This window comes from Tamandua tetradactyla, chromosome 17 (genome assembly GCF_023851605.1).
Source record: "Tamandua tetradactyla isolate mTamTet1 chromosome 17, mTamTet1.pri, whole genome shotgun sequence".
In the NCBI taxonomy this organism is placed as follows: domain Eukaryota; kingdom Metazoa; phylum Chordata; class Mammalia; order Pilosa; family Myrmecophagidae; genus Tamandua; species Tamandua tetradactyla.
Window position 1 is genome coordinate 43,741,295 of NC_135343.1, and position 24,087 is coordinate 43,765,381.

A 24,087-nucleotide genomic window follows, 5' to 3' on the forward strand; every position below is an offset into this window, starting at 1 on the left:
ATTGCCAGAAAGGTCCACATCTGTGGGAGTCATGTCCCACGTACAGAGGTGGGGGAAGGTGGTGAGTTTGCTTGTCATGTTGGCTGAGGCCATATCTGAGCAACAAAAGAGGTTCTCTTGGGGATGACTTCTTAGGCCTATCCCCCAATTTTTAATACATGATTCCTCTAACATTGTCCAATTTAGGTATTATGTGGTTTAAACAATATAACATATTTTTGAAAAGTCACTGGTAAATTGTCAGATGTTGTAGATGTTCATGAAGGGATGGGAAACCTTTTACTGAACATCACTGATCAGTGTAAGAGGGCTGAAAGGGAATACAGAAATTCCAGGAGAGACGTCTAATAAATACGTAAGTTGGTGATTAATAGCTTAATTAGCATAAACAGTGTAATAAAAGACTAGACAATTAGAATGACCTTTATTTCAAAACTTAATACTTTTTCCTTCAAATTGTGTTTTTTAAAATAATAAAAAAAAGACAAACATTATTGAAAACACAAAGCTATCGTTACACAGAATTGATCAGTGACTACCAGGAGTTAGAAGTGGGAGGAAGGTGTGATTATAACAGGCTACCATAAGGGAGTTTTTCCAGGTGACAGAACTGTTTTGTACTCTGATTGCACTAGTCAGTTACATAAATCTATACATGTGTTAAAATCATGGAGTTAAAATCATGGAGCTGTACACCAAATGAAAAAGCCAATTTTTCAGTATGATCATTTTAAAAGAAACATTTTAAAAGACAAAACAGATTGTTGTACTGTATAAGACACATTTGGAAAGATAAATAAGATACTAATTTCAGTGAGAAAATCACTGATTTTTTTTCCAAGGAAGGGAACTGGGTGGCTAAAGAACTAATGTTGAAGAAATATCATTACTCACACTGTGCATGCTTTGAATATTTTAAGTAAATAATTTAATCAAAATGTAACATAAGTACAAATGTAGATGAATTATTACAAAGTGAACACACCCATACAACGACCATTCAGGGAAAGATATAGAATAATGCCAGCTACCTACAAACCTTTCTCCTTCTCCTTCTCAATCTTTCCCTCTTCCCCAGAGATAACCACTATCCTGAGTTTTAAGACCACAAATTAGTTTTGCCCATTTTAAACATTTATATAAATGGAATCATATACTATGTATTTTTTGTGTTTGGCCTCTTTCATTCAACATTATGTTTCTGGGGTTCATTCATCTAATTATATGTATAAGTAGCTCATTCCCTTTTATTGTGGTGTGGCATTTCATTGTATGGATATATTAAAATTTATCCATTCTACTGTTGATGGACAGTTGGGTTGTTTCTAGTTTGGAAATACTATAATGTAATTATGAACATTCTTGTATTTGTCTTCTAAATTCTTATTTCAATGATATTTTATAGTATTATGTATAGAAATTGTATACATCATTTGTTAGACACTGTGCTGGTTTGAAACTGTTAGGTACCTCTATAAATAAGTTTCTAAAGTGGTATTTCAAAATGAGATTCCTCTAGACATGTTACATAGCTAGAGATTTGTCACTTCTGAAATAAAAGAATGTAGTTTTCCCAAAACTGTTAAGGTTCTCATTCTTTGGTCAGAGACCTTTCAGGGAACCCAATAAAAGGTATAGACTTGGGTGGGCCACGGTGGCTTAGCAGGTAAGAATGCTTGCCTGCCATGCCCGAGGACCTGGGTTCGATTCCCGGTGCCTGCCCATGTTAAAAAAAAGTATAGACTCTCTCCTAGAAAAAGAAACATATATACATATCTGTGAATGTGTATATTCCTTTCCTTCTTCCCGCTACTCATTTAACAAATATATATTGAATGCCTACTAGAAAGCCATTAAAATAGATGAGATGGCAAAGGGAGAAGTGTTGTTCTCGTTTTTTGTAAATTTATTTTATTTTTTTAAATACCAAAAAACACAAAGCAAATGTAAATGTAAATCCTATTTTGATCATTCCGTTCTACATATATAATCAGTAATTCACAATATCATCACATAGTTGCACATTCATCATTTGCATTTTTCTTTATTTCTTTTCAGAAAAAGAAATAAACCGAAAACAGAAAAAAAAATTTTACATACCATACCCCTTACTCCTCCCTTTCATTGATCACTAGCATTTCAAATTAAATTTATTTTGACATTTGTTCCCCCTATTATTTATTTTTATTCCATATATTCTACTCATCTGTTGACAAGGTAGATAAAAGGAGCATCAGACACAAGGTTTTCACAATCACACAGTCACACTGTGAGAGCTATATCATTATTCAATCATCATCAAGAAACATGGCTATGGGAACACAGCTCTACATTTTCAGGCAGTTCCCTCCAGCCTCTCCACTACATCTTGAACAACAAGGTGGTATCTACTTAATGCGTAATAATAAGCTCCAGGATAACCTCTAGACTCTGTTTGGAATCTCTCAGCCATTGACACTTGGTCTCATTTCACTCTTCCCCCTTTTGGTCGAGAAGGTTTTCTCAATCCCTTGATGCTGAGTCTCAGCTCATTCTAGGATTTCTGTCCCACATTGCCAGGAAGGTCTGCATTCCTGGGATTCGGTGTCCCACGCAGACAGGGGGAGGGTGGTGAGTTTGCTGGTTGTGTTGGCTGGAGAGAGAGGCCACATCTGAACAACAAAAGAGGCTCTCTTGGGGGTGACTCTTAGGCCTAATTTTAAGTAGGCTTGACCTATCCTTTGTGGGCTTAAGTTTCATATGAACAAATCCCAAGACTAGGGGCTCAGCCTATAGCTTTGGTTGTCCACACTGCTTGTGAGAATATCAAGAATTCAACCTGGGGAAGTTGAATTTCTCCCCGTTCTCACCATTCCCCGAAGGTAACTTTGCAAATACTTTCCCACTCACTGATCAAATCACTCTGGGATTCACTGGGCATCACCCTGGACAAACCAACAAAATCTCATGTCCTACCCAAGGTTCCAAGTACTTATGGTGTTCAATTAAGCTGTCTATATAAGTTATATTAGGAAATGCACTAGTCAAAATATAAATTTTGTACCAAATAAATACTTTTTGCTTTAGTCTCACACATAAGTTGAAATTTTAAAATATAAATTACCATCTGTTTTCAGCACCCTGCAGTAATGACATTCCTTTGTTCTTCCTCATACAAAACATTTTTAAAATTTGTACATTTAGTCACTATTCTTATACACTCTAGGCATTCTTAGATTATACCATCTCAATCTTTATCGTCTATCTTTCTTTCTGATTTCATTTATGCCCTCAGCCCTTCTCCCTCTATCATTCTCACATTCAGCTTCATTCAGTGTTTTAACATAATTGTATTAGTTAGGTAGTACTGTACTGTCCATTTCTGAGTTTTTATATTCAGTCCTGTTGCACAGTCTATATTCCTTCAGCTCCAATTACCTAATATCTTACCCTATTTCTATCTCCTGATGGTCTCTGTTACCAACAAAATATTCCAAGTTTATTCACTAATGTCAGTTCATATCAGTGAGCCCATACAGTATTTGCCCTTTTGTTTTTGGCTAATCTCACTCAGTATAATGTCCTCAAGGTCCATCCATATTATATACTTCATAACTTTATTCTGTCTTACAGCTGCATAATATTCCATCGTATGTATATTCAACGGTTTGTTTAGCCACTTGTCTGCTGATGGACATTTTGGCTGTTTCCATTTCTTTGCAATAGTAAATAATGCTGCTATAAACATTGGTGGGCAAATATCAGTTTGTATCCTTGCCCTTATGTCCTGTGAGCAGACACAGGACCCGGCAGAATTGCCGGGTCATATGGCAATTCTATATTCAGCTTTTTGAGGGACTGCCAAACTACCTTCCACAGCAGTTGCATCATATGATATTTCCAACAACAGTGGAATAAGTGTGCCTCTTTCTCCACATCATCCCCAGCAGAAGTGTTGTTCTTAAGGAACAACAAACAAAATGATACTCAAAAAAAAGGAGAAAGCAAAATAACAGCAACATCTGCTCAACATCAATTTTCCAATATTGGAGGTTATTACTACATCAGGTCCTGACTCTGAAGATCAATAATTAAAGGGAAAGAATTAAGTATTTATCCTGCTTTTTGAGTAGGTACTTCAGTACAGTGCAATTCAATAGCTCTAGGTGATAAAGGAAAATTCTTTACAGAAGAATGCTAGTTAAATAAATGTGTAAGGACAATGTTACAATAATATGTAAGCCCTAATGAAATAATTGATTCAGGCAAGGATCATTAATGGATGCTAAAGTTATTAGGTGAAAAGCTGGTGTGAAAATATGTACTCTCATGGTAGAAAGTTATCACATAATTACTTATTAATTTCAAAGGGAAAACTCTACTTTAAAAATGGAGAGCTTTGGTTGTTACCACTTTGACCCAGTGCTCAAATCATAATGAGACATTATATAAGGATTATGAAGTATACAGTATCACCAAGAAAGTATTCAAATAAAAGTTTTGAATCTAATCAAGCCTAAATTTAAATGTGACTTCTAAGTTTACCAGGTAATTGCATTTATATATAAAAATCACATAACTCCAGATGTGAAACACTCTGTAAGACCACTTGTTTGATCTCTTAAAAAATTACCCTGAAAAAAGGTAAACAAAAAACAAACTTTTCTTAATTAAAAAGTTAACACTGGCATTTTATGCATGATTGTTTTATAAACCCACAACTTCTCTAAAAAAACTAAGGACACTGGCAATCAAATACAATGTAAGATCCCTGACTGGATTCTGGATGGGGGGGGAAACAGCTGTAAGAAAACATTTTTGAGACAAATGGGTAAATTTAATATTGCCTGGAAATTAGATATTACAGAATTCTAGTTAATTTTATCAGGGGTGATAAGATCCTGTGTTTATACTGGAGAATGTCCTTTTTTTGGAGACACATGCTTAAGTATTGGCGGTGAAGTGTTAGGATTTCTGTCATTTAGGTTGAAATGATTCAGGAAAAAAATAACAGCTCACATAAACACAGCAAGATGTTAGGAACTGTTGACATAGTAGTGGGTATATTCATGTTTATTTAATTAATTACTCCTTTGAAAATGTTCACTTAAAAAGTTAAAACAAACATTAGATAGAAGAAAAGGGCAAAAAAGACTGAGCGAGATGAAACTGAGCGAGTTAAAATGTCCAGTATAAATTCTTCAGGAAAAGTAAGAATTATCCTGTATATCAGATACATTACTGACCACAGGGCATGTTTACTGAGCTGTTTCTCTGTAACTTTTAATAGATTTTGCCTCTGAGTTGAGGTACTTGTTTGCCTATATAGCAACTTCAAACATTTATTGAGCATTACATGGATCGGTACCAAGGAAAGCAAAAGAAAATATAAGACACAGTCCCTGCCTTAGTTGGTTGGCTAATATAAAACAATTCATGAATACAAGACAGTTATGGTAACTTTGGATAGTTTAAACTATAACTGCTATGAATTCAAGACTGTGTGGATGAGTAAGCACACTATCTTTGATTCTCATCTGCCCTGAAGGTTGTGATTTAGTGATGTGATCTAGCTCTTAGAAAGCTGTTATGTTCATGCACTAGAGTAACTTTCCAGAAATCTACAACCTTCAGATGGGTCCCTGGACCAGATAAATGCTGAAACCTAGAGGGCCCAACCTCTCCAGCATATTAGATAATATTAGATAGTTCCATCTTCCTATGTCATATTAGTGACAGACCCTTCCAACAAGAAAAAGTTAGAATGGCCACAGCCCAAAAAACCCTAAAGAGAGGGATGGAAAGATCAAAGGTGATGGTGGAGTTATACAGAGAAGATAGGATTTAATAAATGAATATGAATGCTTAATCATTAAACTGATATCTCTTTTGTCTCCAGTATCTTAGAGAAACTAGAAGTAAAAACCTAAAATCATGGAATTATAACCCATGTCAAAGTCTGAAATATGTTCTACAACTAATTGTGATGCTGTGCTTTGAAATTTATTGCTTTTTTGCATATGTTATTTTTCACAAAAAAGAAAAAATGTTGATTGTGGTGATAAAAAAATATTTAAGCCTTCTAGCCTCCTATGTTCTAGAGCAGCTAGGAGAAAAAATCTGAGAGGATCGTATGGTAGCCCATGACAAACTCTGGGATCTGTCCTGTAACTACGTGAAGAGTACTCTGAAAATGATGCTTTTTTCTTTCTTTGCTTTGTACATATGTTATACTATACAATAAAAAGTTAAAGAAAAACATTTAAAAAAGGGTATGCTATGGAGTAACAGATGTAATACTATAAGTAGGGTATTACAACAAGAGAAAAGGCAAAGGCATAAGGACAGCTATCAAATTTCTCACACTACCAGAAAACACATTAAAAAAAATATATATATGTACCCTGAAATATCATGTTAAGTGAAATAAGCCAGACACAAAAGAGCAAAATTGTATTTATGAGTATGGAAATTCATAAAGTCAGACTATAAGTTACCAGGGGCTACAGGTTACCAGGGGTCGGGTGGGTGGGGGACTACGGGAGTTAATGCTTAATTGGTATTGAGTTTCTTTATCTGGGGTGAGGGAAGTTTTGGTAATGGATGGTGATAATGGTGGCCCAACATGGTGAATGTAACCAACACCAATGTCTTACATACTTGAAAGTGGATAAAATGTGAAAATTTAGGTTGTATATATGTTATCAGAATAAAATAACAAAACAAAATAAAACCATAGAACTGTACAATACAAAGAGTGAACCCTAATATAAATTATGAACTATAGTTAATAGTATAATTACATAATTTTCTATCAATTTTAACAAAGGTACCACACTAATGCAAAATATTAAAATTAATGCAAAATACTAACATTGTGTGTATGTGAAGTGTATGTATATGGGAACTACGTACTTTCTGCAGGATTTTTCTGGAGACCTACAACTGCTCTTAAAAGAAAAAAAAAGCATTTCTGTGGATTTCTTAGAGAAAATGATTATTCTGGGGTTGGAGCAGGGAACACACAAAAATAAGCATGGAACATTTTGTGGTGCTTGAAAGGAAGTGGGGGGTGGGAAGATACAGGGACATGCCAAAAGGATACAAAAGTCAATCCCAAAGAGGTCCTAATGGACAAAACTATAACTCTTATGGATAATGTAATTCTTCTGTGTCCACTGTCACCTGATTCTTATGCCTATATGAATTTCTCAGAACTGCAAGTAAGTTTAAATGAAAATATGGCTCTTCTGAAAAATTTAATTCTAATACCTTTTTGCTAAGGCTAGAGATTCTATGACAGACAGGATTTATGGAACCTGAATTTGATTACATACTCTTTGCAAAACTATCTTTAAGATTTTCTGAGAGTTGGTAGCATTACTTAGATTAGACAGATAACAGAAGCACTAGGGTTTGTGTTGTCTTTACATTTGTTTATTTAATGTGGCCTGTTGTATACAGTAAACAAGCTTCAGGAGCCTCTATCAATTAACTTTACACACAGCTATTTAGAAAATGTTCTGCAGAGATTATATACTTCAATATCATTACGATGAACAATTTCATGTAACATGTATAACATTTTAATAACAAAAACAAATGATAAAATCTCTTTTTCTTCCTCCTGCAAATAAAATAACCAACATGGAGAATGAACCTATTACATCAGCCTTAAGCTTTTTATCAGTAAGTCATTAACAGTTGCCTGAAAATTTAAAAAACAATGTTATTATTTTCCAAATTTATTTGCTACATAAATACTATTTGGAACAGAAAACTGTAACAAATTTGAAATCTGCAGACCTTTCTATATCCAAGATACTTTCAATGGAAAAACAAAAGTTTCTTAGTCTATAGAATGCTTTATACTTTTGTGTAGCAGATTATTATTTGACCACCAAACATCTGAAACGCCTTTGTATTTTTAGAGAAATCCTCATCCTATGGTAGGCTTGATTCCTTTATGGAAGCTGAAAAGGCCTGACAGGATTTTATAGCCTCCCTGGTAGCTAGAGCTGGAGCATGTGCATGTGTTCCTGACTAGACAACCAGAGATACCAATAGTAAATATGGAATCCAAAGACAGGGCTTAAGCAAACAGAGACTGAAAAGAATCTACTTTTATGGCAAATAATAGCAATGAGTCTTGTAACCAGTGCCAACGGAAGCTGAAGGGTCTGGTTCTCAGTAGATGTGACAGCCTGGTATCCTTCCTGGGATGGTCCTGTGGCTTGATTAGGACTGGTGGACCTGATAGCTGCTTTTCTTTCCTGAACATTTTCTAAGTTCCATAACTTTCCAGCAAATTCTCGGAGTGTCGTGTGTGTGTGTGTGTGTGTGTGTGTGTGTGTGTGTGTGTGTGTGTGTGTGTGTGTGTGTGTGTGTGTGTGTGTGTGTGTGTGTGTGTGTATGTGTGTATGTGTGTGTATTTTTAACATGGGCAGGCACCAGGAATCAAACCCGGGTCTCCGGAATGGCAGGCGAGAATTCTGCCTGCTGAGCCACCATGGCCCACCCCCAATATATTTTTAATAAATTCATTTTATGCTTGTGTTTTTAGTTTGCTTGCATCGAAAAATCCTGACACAAAAATTAGAACCAGAGGAGATCCAACCAAGGTTTCCTGGCATGATGACTACTAAACAAATATTTAAGTTTTCTTAATTTATATAGTTTTTATGTTTTAAAATGTTGTATTTATTCTTTTGGAATAACATTAAAATATGCCTTTTTAGCTATTCCATGGACTTTTCTTATTAACAGCATGGATTTAAATTATTCCATATTATACGTAGAATGGAATGATCACATATTAAGAATGTTTGTGTTTCTTTCCTATAACTTTTTTTTAATAAAAAAATTTAAAAAAAAGTTATTCCATATTAGTATTTACTAATCACCTCTGAGATCATGTACCAATCTTGGGCAAAACTGAATAGAAGGGAGTAGAAAAGAATTAACTGTTAAGGTAAAAAGACTTTGAACTAAAAAATATCTACCTTGGACAACTGGATATAATATTGTTTCAACGTAATCTCCATAATATAAAAATTGTGTTGTGGTAATGTAAGAGAATGCCCATGTTCTTAGGAGATATAAGGTGAAGTATTTAGGTAGGAAGTATCATGATATCTTTAACTCTCTCAAATGGTTCAGAAAAAAAAAGAGAGAGAGATAGAGGGAGAGACGTGAGGAGGTCTCTAAGACCAACTCTGCAAGTGAAATCATTACCCTCCCCTCTATGCGGGACATGACACCCAGGGGTGAAAGTCTCCCTGGCAACCTGGGATATGACTCCCAGGGATGAACTTAACCCTGGCACCATGGGATCAACAACGCCTTCCTGACCAAAAAGGGGGGGGGGGGGGAATTATAACAAATAAGGTATCAGAGGCTGAGAGAGTTTAAATAGAGTCGAGAGGCTTCTCTGATGACTACTCTTATGCAAGTTTCAGCTACTTATTGCTATTTACCATGGTTTGTCTAAATTCAACCAAAACCATTCCCACCAACCCTAAAGAATACCTAGGGCTCTATCTGAGATTCTACAAAGATTCCATGTACTATAATTACCTTCCAGAAACCTATAACTTCCTAGGTTAGGTAAGTACTGAAACCCAGAGGAGCCAGCCTCTCCAGAACAACAACCAGTTCCATCCCCCTATCCCATATTATCAACAGACCTTTCTCATATGAAAAAGTTAGAATGGGCAGAGCACAAAGTCCCCTAAAGATTGGGAAAAAGATCAAAGGAGAAGGTGAAGTTTTAACAGAGAAGAAAGGGTTTAGCAAATGAGTATGACTGCTGAGTCACTATATCGATATTTCTTTTAGTCTCCAGTGTCTTGGAGCAGCTAGAAGTAAAACCTAAAACTGTGGAATTGTAACCCATACCAAACTCTGAAATCTGTTCTATAGTTAACTGTAGCAGTGTGCTCTGAAATTTATTGTTTTGTATATACATTATTTTTCATAATTAAAAGCAAAGAGTGAGGGAGGGCAAATCGGGCAAAATGTTAGCAACTGGTAAGCATATATGAAGGGTAGGTAGCTAACTGTTCAATACTATTTTTGCTACTTTTCTGTTTTAGTTTTTCAAAATAAAAAGGCTAAGGTTAAAACATAAATATAAAAAGATACCCAAGAGGTAAGAGTCTATGGAAAAAGTTATCAGTGCTACGAGTGAAAAGTTGACAGCTCTTCCAGGGACAGAATTTCATATCAATTTAATACATATTTTTGAAGCTGATAAACATTTATTAATACAACTCTAGGAAATTTAACTTAAAAATAAAATTTATAAAGCAGAATGCTATATTGGGTTTGTTTCCAGCCATAATAATATAAGAACGCAGACTGATGAGGCCTCGTGAAAATGTGAGTGAAAAGCATAAAAAAAAGTACCCCCCCCCCAAGCAGGGACTTTTATATTTACTCATACTATATATATCTATTGTCTAGAGCACTATCTGTAATATTGTAAATATCTGCTGAAGAGATACATATACTGAACATTTGCAACTTGCCTGGACTGTATCCCATTTTGCCTGTGTTATCATACTGAAGGGGAAAAAACATTTGGCTTTTTACTAATTATGAAAGAATGAATAACAGTAAGTCCTTGTATATATACTACATATCAGCATAACCTTACCATTATTTAACAACTGTCTACTCACCTTCCTCAGTTTTCTATTCAAATATCACTTATCAAAGAGTGGCCTTACTTTATATTCTATATAAATTAACATGCCTCCTAGTCTCCTTACCTGTATTATTTTTCACCACAGTATTTATCACCATCTAATACAATTACTTATTTGTTTACTAGACTGCTAGTATAGTTCACCAGTTTTCTAGAATGCAAGCTGTCAGAGTCCTAGCTCCTAGAGCAGTGACAGACATGTGATATGCTCTCAAATACTGTTACATCAATGAAAATGTTTCTGACATACTTTAAATTACTAATAGCTATATGGAAGCACCATAAATATCCAATAATTAAACATCTCACTTTAGTCAATCATGCCTGCAAACTAATCTTTTGGTAAGTGAAAATTCAGTTCAATCAACATACAGAGGTAACATTTCATATAAATCACAAGACCAAACGTGCGCAGGGGAGTGGGATGGAAAGAATGAAAGATAAATTAAGCATGGGGTTTCAGAAAGACAAGGCCTACGTATACAGCAGCTATTTAGTAGCTCTACCTTCTTAGAAAATGCCGCACATTAACTGCTATCTTAAAAGAAAAGTGAGTACTCATAAGCATGTAAGAGTAAGTTACTCAAAGAATGTTAAAAGTCCCTTGCTTTGGGGGGAAATTAATTTGATGGAAATATTGATGGACTATTTTTCTACTTTAGTGGGAAGTTGGGTTTATTTTATTTTTATTTTTTTACTTTTTTTATTGTATAACAAATATACAAAGCAAAGAAAGAAAAAAAGCAGTATTTTTCAAAGTACTCTTCAACAAGTACAGGACAGATCCTAGAGTATGTCACGGGCTACCGTACTATCATCTCATTTTTCCTTCTAGCTGCTCCACAACGTAGGGGGATAGAAGGAATAAATATTTTTTTTATCATCACAATTGACTTTTGTTTTCTTTTTTTGTGAAAAAATAACATATATACAAAAAAGTAATAAATTTCAAAGCACAGCACAACAATTAGTTGTAGAACATATTTCAGAGTCTGGTATAGGTTTCAATCCCATAATTTTAGGTTTTTATTTCTAGCTGCTCTAAGATACTGGAGACTAAAATATCAATTTAATGATTCAGCATCATATTCATTTGTTAAACCTTACCTTCTTTGTATAAATCCACTATCACCTTTGATCTTTCTATCCCACTCTCTATGGGTATTTGGGCTATGGCCATTCTAACTTTTCCATGCTGGAAGGGTCTGTCACTAAAAAGGATGTCCTCGAGAGGCTGGGTCCTCTAGGTTTCAGGACCTATCTGGTCCAGGGACCCATTTGGAGGTTGTCAAGTTTCTGGAAAGTTACCCTAGACACGGAACTTTTGTAGAATCTTATATATTGGTCTAGCTGTTCTTTAGGATTGTAATGTAAAGCTTTTAATCCACAAATTCAATGATTTGAAAGTGACCAAGGGCCAAGTCAGACTCACTATACACATTTAAATTTTCTTATTATGAAAAATTTCAATTTACACATAAGTGTAGAGTAGTACATATATATCACCCATCCACTCACTACAAAAAGTTTGAACTTACCAACTGGGCCTTGACTATTTCTCAAAATAACCTTGCAGTATAAATTCTCTTGAAGCAAATTTTCCTCACAATATGTTTCCAAAGTACTGCTGAAGTGCAATTGATCACCAACAATTTCTAACTTACAAGGCAATGCTGGACTCCCAGATGTGATAAAAGAGGATTAGGTACACAGGTGATACTGAAATTCAAACTATATTTTACCCTTATGAATGAGTAAAATCTTGATTCACTGCTTGAAACTGTACCCGTTTTAAAACAAATTTATTGATCACTTATCATAGGCAAGACACTGCGCTAAGGGCTAAAAATCAAGATTGGCCTGACTGGAAGAAAGGGAGTTTTGGTTGAGAAAGGTAGAAGGGGAGCAGATAATAGAAAATTTTAGACTGCAGAATATTTGGGGGGAAAACTTGGATGATGTGTTTTAATGAGGGATATAAGAGAATATTAGGCATAAGTATAACAGTATAATAATTAAGAGCTGAGGATAGAAGAGTTGCAGGATAAAGAACAAAAAAAGGTATATGACCTTTCCTCAGCTGCATAATTGTATCTGAGTTCTGATGAAGAGTAAACGGGCACATAGAGCACTTTTCATAGAGCCTGGCAGATAAGTATTCAATAGTTCTTGTTAAATAAAACTTCTTTCATTATATCTCCAGCAATGGTTATCCCACCTGCCCCACCCCACCCCCAGCCCCTAAGCAAGTACTATTTAACTACCTGCTTTTGTAGACTGGCCTGAGAAAGCTGACTTCATTATTTGGTATCACCAAAACAATGTACTAAAAAAGGTTAAGTTTCCAAATATTTCTAGAGGTTTCTGAAATTAAAAATTTTTTAAATTATTTAAGAATTTAAAATTTAAATACATTATAAATGATGAGCTGTACATATTCCGATGTGCTACTGGCTACCACACTTCTAGTTAAGGGGTAAGGAGGGAAAAGTTTCCAATAAATTCCATGAGACTAATAGTTCTTCAGGGAGCATTCGCCTACAAATACAATGTTAAAAAAAAACAACAAAACAAAGGTCATGCACTAATTGCTGTATCCCATTAAAGGGTTACTTAAAAACTAGCAGATTATCAGATAAACTAGCAGGAAATTTATTAATCTCCTAAGAAAAAAGAACTGTATCTAATGAGTTGCGAAAAGAGACCTAAAAATATATTTTTAATGCATACATTTCTCAAACTGCCAGCATTCCAGGAATAAAAACTAAAAGCTCTGTCAAGAACTCATTGGGCTTTTTCTTTTGGAGAAAAGCAACAAAGGCAGGATCACCTCATTGGGTAATACTTTGAAAAACAAAGGAGAACGCAGTGAGAGAAGCTGCTCGACAAAGAAAATGTCCCAGAATGAGATCATTTAACATTAACTCTAAAAATTCTCAGATTTGACTAAGAATGTTAAGGTATTTATCAACACTGCTTTATAAAAAATGCCGCTCGTGCAGTAACAGGTCAATCACAACAGTAGCAAACGATTATAAAAATGTATTAAATTAACACACTTCACCTCGGTTGATATATGCCTTCAGGTGAGAGTTCCATTTTTAAAAAACTGTTTCAAGATCCTTGGGTTGTCCGATTAGGCTTTTCGGTTGAGGGGAAATGAAGGAACATTACAGAAGGAAAGTCAAAAGGAGGTTATAATTTTTCTATATGGCTTTTTTTTCCAGTTGGCAACTGCGAAAATAAAGTTTATCTCACTGAAAATGAGTATAAACAGTCACAAGGGGAAAATCCTATTAAGAGGAAGAAAAGGAGAATTTCAGGAGGAAATCAAAAGTAAAATTAAGGGGAGAAGGCTGTAAAGAGGCTAATCAAGAAGAATGGGGGTGAGAGGGGGGCGGGAAAAAAGAAGGAAACCGCGAAGACAAAAGGAAGGAACACAGAGGTCTAAGACGTTTGAATGAAAAAGTCCTCTCACCTAGCCCAAGACCGCAGAGGGCCCGCGGCGAGGCCAAGGCCACGCTGTGGTCTAACTAAGGCGAAGGGGCTGAGTTAAAGGGTTGAACCCCCTTTCTCTCAACCTCGTATTCTCACGCCGAGGTGTCAGTCCCTAAGTATCCCGATGTGTACTAAGGCAGAACCCAAGATATCGCGGCGTCCACGAAGAACAATAGCCTGGGGAGCGGCGCGGGCCTGAGGCCTCCTCCCAGATGACCCTCATCCCACAGCCCTCATCGTCGCCCCAGACTCACAGAGTCTTGGGCATCTCGTCCTCCATGGTTGCTGCTGTCGCGGCGGCGCCTCCGAGTCCAGCTCCCTACTCTTCACCACCTTCCAAACCGTTGGAAAGACTACAGCTGCGGAATAGCGGGGTTTCTTGGCTAACCGGAGACTACTCCGCCTTCCTTCTTCCGCGGAAATTACACTAGACAGCCCGGCCCAGCGCGAACAATGAAGCCCCAGTACAAGATGGCGGCGAGCCGGGAGCCTAGGAGCAGCCAGCCAAGTGACCCGAGCTGCGCAGGCGCAGAATAACCTTGCACTCTCAACCTCCCGGCCTCGGGGCAGGCTACACCTCGATCCATAGGTTCACTTGTTGCGCAGCCGCTCTTCCACGAGGCTCTAGTACTATCTCACACTGCGCATGCGCAGTAGTTAACTATTTCAGTAATTGCGTTAACTTTCTCTTACGTCCGAGTTCGGATATTTCAACAGAAAATTATAGTAAAATATACATCTACAGGTAAATTAAAAATCCTGTTTGCAACTAAACAGTTGGCTTACTAAACTATCTCGTTTTAAGGAGACGGTAAAAAGGGAACTGCGCCGCCCGGGAATCGAACCCGGGTCGCAAGAATGGGAATCTTGCATGATACCACTACACCAGCGGCGCTGATGAGCTCAGACCTCGCCAGAACTTCTTATGATGGGAAGCTAGCAGAAGTTCCTTTTTGAAGATGTTTTCTATATTGTCATGTATTCAAAGACAAGAGTTCGTTATGCGTTATTTTCATCGATATAAGAAATTATTTCTCTTTTCTAATCCCAATTCAATTGAATGGATGTTCCTACCTATATTGTACAGAAAAATCTTTACTTAAAAAAATAAGAGTCTTCATTAAGAATTTGCCTTGATGATGTTAACCAAATATTTGAGAGTCAAGAAAATATTTCCAGATCTTTGCTGGATTTTTCTTGATGTTTGTGTTTCTTACGTATCCTCTTGTCCATTCAAAAGTATTTAAGAAACAGTTATTTAATGCAAATTGGTCTCAAGAATCTTAAAAGCAAGTAAGTCAGAAGACAGTTTTCAGTCCTATTCAGGCTACAGAAAATTAGGGCTCTGAAATTTGTGTCAGTGTATTCATTATGCATTTCATAAGTTATGTGAAGCATTATTTTAAAAACAGAAAATTTACATACCCAAAAGTGTGACTTTGAAGTAGTTTCTTTAGACTACGATACATTTTTGAATTTCAATTTTTGGAATTGTTTTTAGTAATGTGTCACATTCTTCTGTTTATATTCAGAGATACCAAACGTTAGCCTTTTGAGGACAAATAAGACATGTTAACAGTGAATAGTGTTTTTTCTTTTTTTAAGGAGACTTATGGAGATATAATTCACCTACCAATACAACTCACTCGTTCAAAGTGAGTTCAGCTGTTTTTTAATATATTCGCAGAGTTAACGCAAGGATCACCACGATCAATTTTAGAACATTTCCATTACTCCAAAAAGAAAACCTCTACCAATTAGCAATCACTCCTCATTTTCCATCCCACCCGCCCTCTAGCCTACTATTTTTCATTCTCACTCTATAGATGTGCCTATTTTAGGCATTTGAAAAAAAAAAAAAACGGAATCATATACTGTGGTCTTTTGTGTTAACTGGCACTTAGGGCTGCATTCAAATTTTTTATTAGCAAATAAAATCCCATTGTACGGATATAGCACAAGTATTTTTTTAAGTTTTAAAAACTTTATTACATTTTTAAGTTACAAAAGTAATACATGCTCACTGTGACAGTAATGCAATTTAAATATACAAGGAAAGGAAGAATAATTCCTTTGTTCTCCCCATCTTGAGCTAACCAATTTTAATAGATTAGTCAGTAAACTTCAGTGTCTTACGTTATCTATATACAAATGCTCATGTATATAATTACATGAGATCTTTTTTAAAAATGCTATGATGCCATAGATATTACTTTGTATCTTGTTTTTCTACACTTTAGTTTACATCATAGATATTCCCTAGTTCAACTGATACAGATCTAATTCATTATTTTTTTTCAAGTGTAATTTTATTGCAATAAAGTCATATACCATACAACCTATCCAAAGTATACAATCAGTGGTTCACAGTATCATCACATGGTTGTGCATTCATCAACCATGCTCAATCTTAGAATATTTGCATTACTCCAGAAAAAGAAATACAAAGAAAAAAGAAAAACTGAAATATCCCATACCCTATATTCTCCCCCCTTATTGACCCCTAGTATTGCGTTCTACCCAATTTAAAGACATACATTAAAGGTAAGTTAACTAAGACAATGTAGTATTGTCAGAGATAAGATATATAGATTAATGGAACAGAATAAAAGATCCAAAGCAGATCCATACAAACACAGGCAATAGAATTTTTTTTTCCCTCTATAGCTATAGTCATTATCAAAGATCAGGGCTACTGGGTTACAGTTCAACAATTTCTGGTATTTCCTTCTAGCTATTCTAGTATACTAGAAACAAAAAAGAAATATTTATATAATGAATCAGTGGTCATAGTCATTTGTTAAATCTGAATTTCTCCATTTCACCTCCTCTTTCTCATTTAATCATACTCTTCAGAGATACTGGGCAATGACTATTTTAACTTCTTTCTACTGGAAAGGAGTGTTGACCTTATGGGGCAGAGGTATGAAGCTGATTGATGTTCTTGGAGAGATTGACACTTCTGGGTTTCAGGACTTATTGACATAGGAACAGTCTGGAGGCCTTAAGTTCCTGGAAAAAATAAACTTACTAGGTGTTTTGGTTTGCTAGTGCTGCTGTGGCTTTTAAAAAGGGAACTTATTAAGTTGCAAGTTTACAGTTCTAAGGCCTTAAAAATGTCTACACTAAGGCATCTAGGAAAAGATACCTTGGCTCAAGAAGGGCTGATAACTGTCACATGGGAAGTCATGTGACTGGCATCTGCTGGCCCTTGTTCCTCCATTGCTTCCAGCTTCTGATGCCCATGGTTTCCCTTCTAAGCATTTGTGGGCCTTCACTTAGCTCCTCTGGGTTCTGGCTTGCTTAATATCTCATGGAAAGGCACATGGCAAACGTCTGCTGGATACAAACATCCCTGCCTAGGCATCTGCTCTCTCTGGCGGCACTTCAAACAGCTCCAAGTGTCTCCGACGGCCCTGAACTTTCTCCAAAATATCTAAAGGACCTCAGTAAACTAATTGTTCTAGTTTGCTGGCAGTGCTACGTTGCAATCTCCCATTTAAGCACCAGCCAATTAAGTTAGACGTCACTCATTGCAGCAGACACGCCTCCTAACTGACTGCAGATGTAATTGGCAACAGATGAGGTTCACGCACCATTGGCTTATGTCCTCAGCAACAAGACTAGGTATGCTTACCTGGCCAAGTTGACAACTGAATCTAACTAACACATGTCCACCCCTTGTCAACTTGGCAACTTCAAGCATCACCTTAAACAGATGTAAAAAATTCTCTTGCTGTGGACCTGTGACTCTCAAAACAAGTCCGGTGCCAATAAGCAAAGGAGGATATTCACAGGATACAGATTTTCATTTCCATAGGGAGAAATTGGAAAAAACACAGATGTAAAACCTGCAGGGCAAGAGCCATGGGATTTCAAAGTCCGAAAGTCATTCATCCTTGGGCTATAGGAAGTGGTAGTCCCACCCCTTCCAAGGGCCTATGTAATGGCTGGCCTCTTTCCAAATCAACCTCGGGGAACATCGAGGAGACCACCTCTGGGCTCCACTCTCTCCAGGCATCAGGGCCACCCCTGGGCTCTCTGCCATTTCTGGGGCACACGCTCAACCCCTCCACATGGTGGCAGCCAGGCTCTCCCAGTCCCCCAAGGAGCGTGCTACGCCTTTTCCAAGGCCTGAGGCTGCACAAGTCTTCCACTGCAATGAGAGGGGAGACTCATCCTCACCCTTCAGGGTAAACTCACCCTCTCCACGCATACAGGTGGGTCCACTCTCCTGGCCAAGGTTTCTTGGCTTCAGACCTGAACTTCCATGGTTCTCACTCTGCAAACTCCAATCTCTCCCTTTTGTGTCCTCCTTTGTCAAGATTGGCGGTGGTATCATTTACACCAACAGTCTCTTCAAGCCCTCCAGGACTTCTCCATCAATCTCTTCACAGTTCCTCCAGAGTCTTCCCCTTAGCCATCCCAAACACAGTTCCAATAGATCTGGCATTTGCAAACCGCAGCAGTACCCCACTCCTGGTACCAACTCTGTTCTAGTTTGCTAGCAGTGCTACGTTGCAATCTCCCATTTAAGCACCAGCCAATTAAGTTAGACATCACTCATTGCAGCAGACACGCCTCCTAGCTGATTGCAGATGTAATTGGCAACAGATGAGGTTCACGCACCATTGGCTTATGTCCTCAGCAACAAGACTAGGTATGCTCACCTGGCCAAGTTGACAACTGAATCTAACTAACACACTAATCAAGACCCATCTTGAATGGGCAGGGTCACATCTCCATCTAATTAAAAGGTCATACCCACAATTGAGTGGGTCAGTCTCCATAGAAACAATATAATCAAAGCTTTTACCCTACAATATTGAATCAAGATTAAAGGTCATGGCTTTTCTGAATTGCACAATAGCTTCAAACTGGCACAGCAGGTAAAATATTTATAGATTCTTAGATAGAGCCCAGGGTATTCTTTAGGGTTTTTGGGAATAGAGTTGGTTGGGGCTTGGCATTGCAATATCTGGTTGAAGCTTGCATAAGAGTAAACTCTAGAATGACCTCTCAACTCTATGTGAAAAAAAAAAAGAATCTCTTAGCCACTGAAACTTTATTTTGTTCCATTCCTTTTCCCCCTTTTGGTCAAGAAGGCATTGTCAATCTCATGATGCCAGGGCCATGCTATCCCTGGGAGTCATGGTCCACATTGCCAGAGAGAATTTATAACCCTGGGAGTCATATTCCACGTAGGGGGGAGGGCAGTGATTTTATTTGCAGAATTGACTTAGAGAGGGACGCCACATCTGAGCAACAAAACAGGTTCTCTGGGGGTGACTCTTAGACATAAGTAGGCTTAGCTTTGCTACTGCAGAGGTAAGTTTCATAAGGGCAAGCCTCAAGATTGAGGCATGACTTACTAAAATGGAAGTCCCTAATGCGTGAGAGAATATCAGAGATTCCTCAAGTGGGGAAGACTAATAGCTCCACATTTTCCCACAATCCCACAAGGGGACTTTGCAAATTTTTTTTTATTTTCTACCCCAAATACTCTGGAATATATATCAGGTTATTATGATAATAACCTGAGATAACAATATCTCTTTCTCTATTCTAAGTTCCATGTAATTATTTAGATAAACTGACCAGATAGGTTAAATGAGATAATGTGCTACATAAAATTTAAATTTTGGACAAAATAAACATCTCTTCCTTTGTTCTCACACGGAATTTGAAGTTTTAAAACACATCATCCATTACCCAGTATTCTGATTTGCCTTAGTCCTAATCAGATCAATTTCATTCATATCTCCAATTGAACTCTGATCCCTTTTTCAGCTTTTTTGAGAGTTGTTGTATGGAATAATGCTGACTTTCAGAGCTGCAAAACTCTGAGCCCCAGGTGTCACACAGATACCCAAAGTTTCACTGGCGTTTAATAACAACAAAATAGCCCATAGAATGAGTGTGCCATAATTCATTCAATAGTAAATTGAATAATTTAGTTCCATAGTATTGATGGACATTCAGGTCACCTCCATATTTTTTCAATGTTGCAATAATAATCCCAGTACACATGAATTGATTCTTTTATTTTTATGGAATAGATTGCCAAACATGGGATTGCTAAATTAAATTATGTATATATGCATAATATATATAATCTTAATTTTGTTTTCTAAACAAGTTGTAGTCATTCACACCTCCATCAATAGTGTTTAAAGTCAGACCCATCATACACTTCCCACCCCATTTTCTCCTGCATGAAGATGCTAGCAGTCTTTGATTTTTGCCAATGTATTGGATGAAAAATGGTATCTCTTTGTTTTACTTTGCATTTCTCTGCTTACTACTTCTGGGGTTGAGCATCTCTCCATGTGTTCTTTAGATCATTGGCACTGCTTCTCTGAATTGCCTATATATGCACTTAGTCCATATTTATATTGAGCTATTTACCTTTTCTTATCAATTCATAGTGCTCTTTGTATGTTTGTGATATTAACCACAATATTTTCTGTCATATTAGTGGCAAATATTTTTCTCATGCATTTTTTTTACTTTTTAAATTCTCTCATCATATTAATATGTTTAAATTTCCTGTAGTCAAATATAACTATCTTTTTTTTTTTTTTTACATGGGCAGAGCACTGGGAAACAAACCCGGGTCCTCTGGCATGGCAGGCAAGCATTCTTGCCTGTTGAGCCACCGTGGCCCACCCATAACTATCTTTTTAATATTGCATTTGAATTTCCTATTTTGCCAAAGATAAAGACCATTTAGATCATTCAGAATAAGAAAGTAATGAGATGTGAGGTAGTAAGGAGGTATGAGTGATTTTTTTCAAGACAGTCTCAAAGCAGGGGAAACAAAAGTATGATAGAGTGGCAGAATTATGGATCTAAGTGTTTAGCTTTCTAAGGAGATTGCTTTATTTGAACAACACTCCTTTGGATGCACATTTGTTACATTACTTTATTATTATACTTCATATATGTGGTAATATTTTCCCCCGTGATTCTTTTTTGTTCCCCCATGATTCTTAAGGAACCTTTTGCGTTTCACTGAAGTATTATTTTGTAAGAGCAAGGGTACAGAATGAGAAGGCTTTTGATCTTGGGTCACTTTGTGAGTCTCATGGTCTCTTCAGCTTTTCAGTAAATTCTTTCCCTAGGTTTCAGTAGCAGAGGTGAAAGTTTCCAAATATGACACTTGTGTCAAGGTCACTAACATGACCCAATTGTAATCAACCAATAAATACTTACTGAGGGCCCACTAAGCTTAATGCACTGAGGTATTATGGGCATAATGCAGTTGGAAAATGCAAAGTAAAAGACACACTTAGTTTTGTTCTTTCTTTGTAATTTCTAGATGTCACAGAAAAGAGGACTTAATCTTCAAATTTTTATATTCTTAAATACAAGTGTTTATTGCCTGTACAGCTTGCATCTTGCTCCATTAACAGCCCTCTCCCTTTCACTCTGCCCCACTGGCCTTTTTCCTATTCCTCAAACATGCTAGGCATTCATTCTCTTTGCCTGGAAAGCTCTTTCCCCAGATGTTGGTATAGCTCACTGGCTAATTTCCTAGAAGCTTTTGCTCAAACATCACTTACTCAATAATGCCTACCCTGAACATCCTATACAAAATTGCAACCCATTCCCCATTCCTATTATCCCATTCTATTTATTACATTATTTACTTTTAATTTTAATTATCATCTCCTTCCACTAGAATGTCAGCTTCATAAATGTAGTTTTTTAAAATATTTTATTTCAAATGTAATTTTATTGAGATATATTCATACACCATTCAATCCATCAAGGCATACCATCAGTGGTTCATAGTATCATCACATGGTTGTGATGGATTATCATTCATCTCCCTTCACTAGAAAGTCAACTTCACAAACAACAGTGTTTTTTTTTTTTAATCTATTTTGTTCACTGATTTTTCTCAAGCACCTAGAACATTGCCTGCCACTTGGAACTCAATAAGTTCTTGTCTAATGAACGAATGAATGCTTTTTGCTGTGGATTTTCTATTCCCTTTCTTCAAGTTAACTCTTTTTTTCTATCTAATTTATTTTCTTTCTGTCCATACCGTTCTTGATGTTTCCATACTGATTCTCTTTGCAGGGTGGGATAGAGGAGAGTATTGTAACTGCAGAAATGGGATCATATAAAACCCATCACTCAGCCAACAGCTCGTACTACTAGGACAATAGTTGTAGATCCCTCATTCTTTTGTTTGTTTCTTTAATGCAATTTTATTGAGACATGTTCACACACCATGCACTACATCCAAAGTATACAATCAAAGGCTCATAATATCATCACAGTTGTGCATTTGTCACTGCAATCAATTTTAAAACATTTTCATTACTTCAGAAAAAAAAAAAGAAAAAGAAAACACCCAAGATATCCTGTACCCTCAGTCTTTTTAATGTTTGTCTAGTGTTTCATGTTTGGGTGCGCTACTTCTATCCACGTTTGCTTCTATATTTAATCCCCTCACTTTGGACAACCCCATCCCAGCTTTCCCTCATTTTTCCTTTCATCTAGCACCTTTTATCCATTTACTTCCTATCCAACACTCCTGAGAACATAGTGACCACTCAATAAGTATTTGTTGCCCTGCTACCTAGTATTTTTTAAAAGCAATTTTATTGTACTATATTTATACACCATACAATCCATCCAAAGTATACAATCAATGGCTCACAGTATCATCACACAGTTGTGCCCCTTCTTTTTTGTTTTTTTAAATTTTTAATTTTTTTATTGTGAAAAATAACCTATATACAGAAAAGCAATAAACTTAAAAGCATACCACACACACAGACACACAAAAGCATACCACAACAAAAAGTTGTAGAACTGATTTCAGAGTTTGGTATAGTTTACAGTTCCATAATTTCAGGTTTTTACTTCTGGCTGCTCCAAGACACTGGGGTCTAAAAGAAATATCAGTATAATGATTCAGCAGTCATTTGTTAAATCCTAACTTCTTTGCTAAAAACCAATCTTTAGGGGTATTTGGGCAATGCCCACTTTAACTTTTTCATGTTGGAAGGGGCTGTCAATAACATGGGATAAGGGGATGGAACTAGTTGATATTCTGGAGAGGCTGGCTTCTCTGGATTTAAGAAGTTATCTGGCCTAGGAACCCAATTGAAGGTTGTAGTTTTCTGGAAAGTAATCATAGTACATGCAACGTTTGTTGAATCTCAGATATAGCCCTAGGTGTTCTTTAGGGTTGGCAGGAATGGTTTTGATTGGAGTTTGGCAAACCATGATAAATAGCAATATCTAGCTGAAGCTTGGGTAAGAGTAGCCTCTCAACTGTATTTGAATTCTCTCAGCCACTGATACCTTATTTCTTACAATTCTTTTCTTCCTTTTGGTTAGGAAGGCATTGTTGATCCCGTGATGCCAGGGTTCAGCTCATCCTGGTAGCCATATCCCAGGTTGTCAGGGAGACTTTCACCCCTGGATGTCACGTCCCATGTATAGGGGAGATGGCAATGATTTCACTTGCAGAGTTGGGCTTAGAAAAAGAGAGGCCACATCTCAACAACAAACGAGGTCTTCTGGAAGTAACTCTTAGGCTGACTATAGGTAGGCTTAGCTTCTCTGCTTCATAAGTAAGCTTCACAAGAGTAAGCCTCAAGATCAAGGGGTTGGCCTATTGACTTGGGAGTCCCTAATGTTTGAGGCAGTATCAGGGGTTTCCCTGGTAGTAAAATTTAATGGTTCCATTTATTTTCTCCCATCCCTCTAGAGACTTTGCGAATACTTTTAATTAACTGCCTAATATACTCTGGGATGCATTACATTAAGCTATACAGAATTACAAGCCTTTATTCTTATTCTGGGCTCTCTGTGTTTGGGTTGTTTAAATGAGCTAGTCAGACTGGTTGAGTTAGATTATGTGCTACAGAAACTTTAGG

The 24,087-nt window shown here is 36.7% G+C and overlaps 1 protein-coding gene and 1 non-coding gene across 10 annotated transcripts in view; both read right to left on the minus strand.

The window, feature by feature from the left end:
• TIA1 (TIA1 cytotoxic granule associated RNA binding protein) overlaps positions 1 to 14,806 on the minus strand; it is a 35,143-nt gene extending 20,337 nt beyond the window's left edge. For 2 of the 9 annotated variants that reach the window (XR_013164357.1, XM_077134487.1), the window contains exon 1: positions 14,440 to 14,806. Coding sequence is in view for 7 of the 9 variants with exons in the window: in XM_077134487.1 (XP_076990602.1) it covers positions 14,440 to 14,465 (26 nt within the window). In the remaining 2 variants the exon portion in view is untranslated. The remainder of the gene's footprint in view (positions 1 to 14,439) is intronic. The other 7 variants (XM_077134479.1, XM_077134477.1, XM_077134480.1 and 4 more) reach the window with 5 other exon arrangements.
• A 203-nt stretch (positions 14,807 to 15,009) lies between these two features.
• TRNAG-CCC (transfer RNA glycine (anticodon CCC)) lies at positions 15,010 to 15,080 on the minus strand. Its single transcript has one exon. It is a non-coding gene; the product is annotated as a tRNA-Gly (tRNA).
• Positions 15,081 to 24,087: the final 9,007 nt, after the last annotated feature.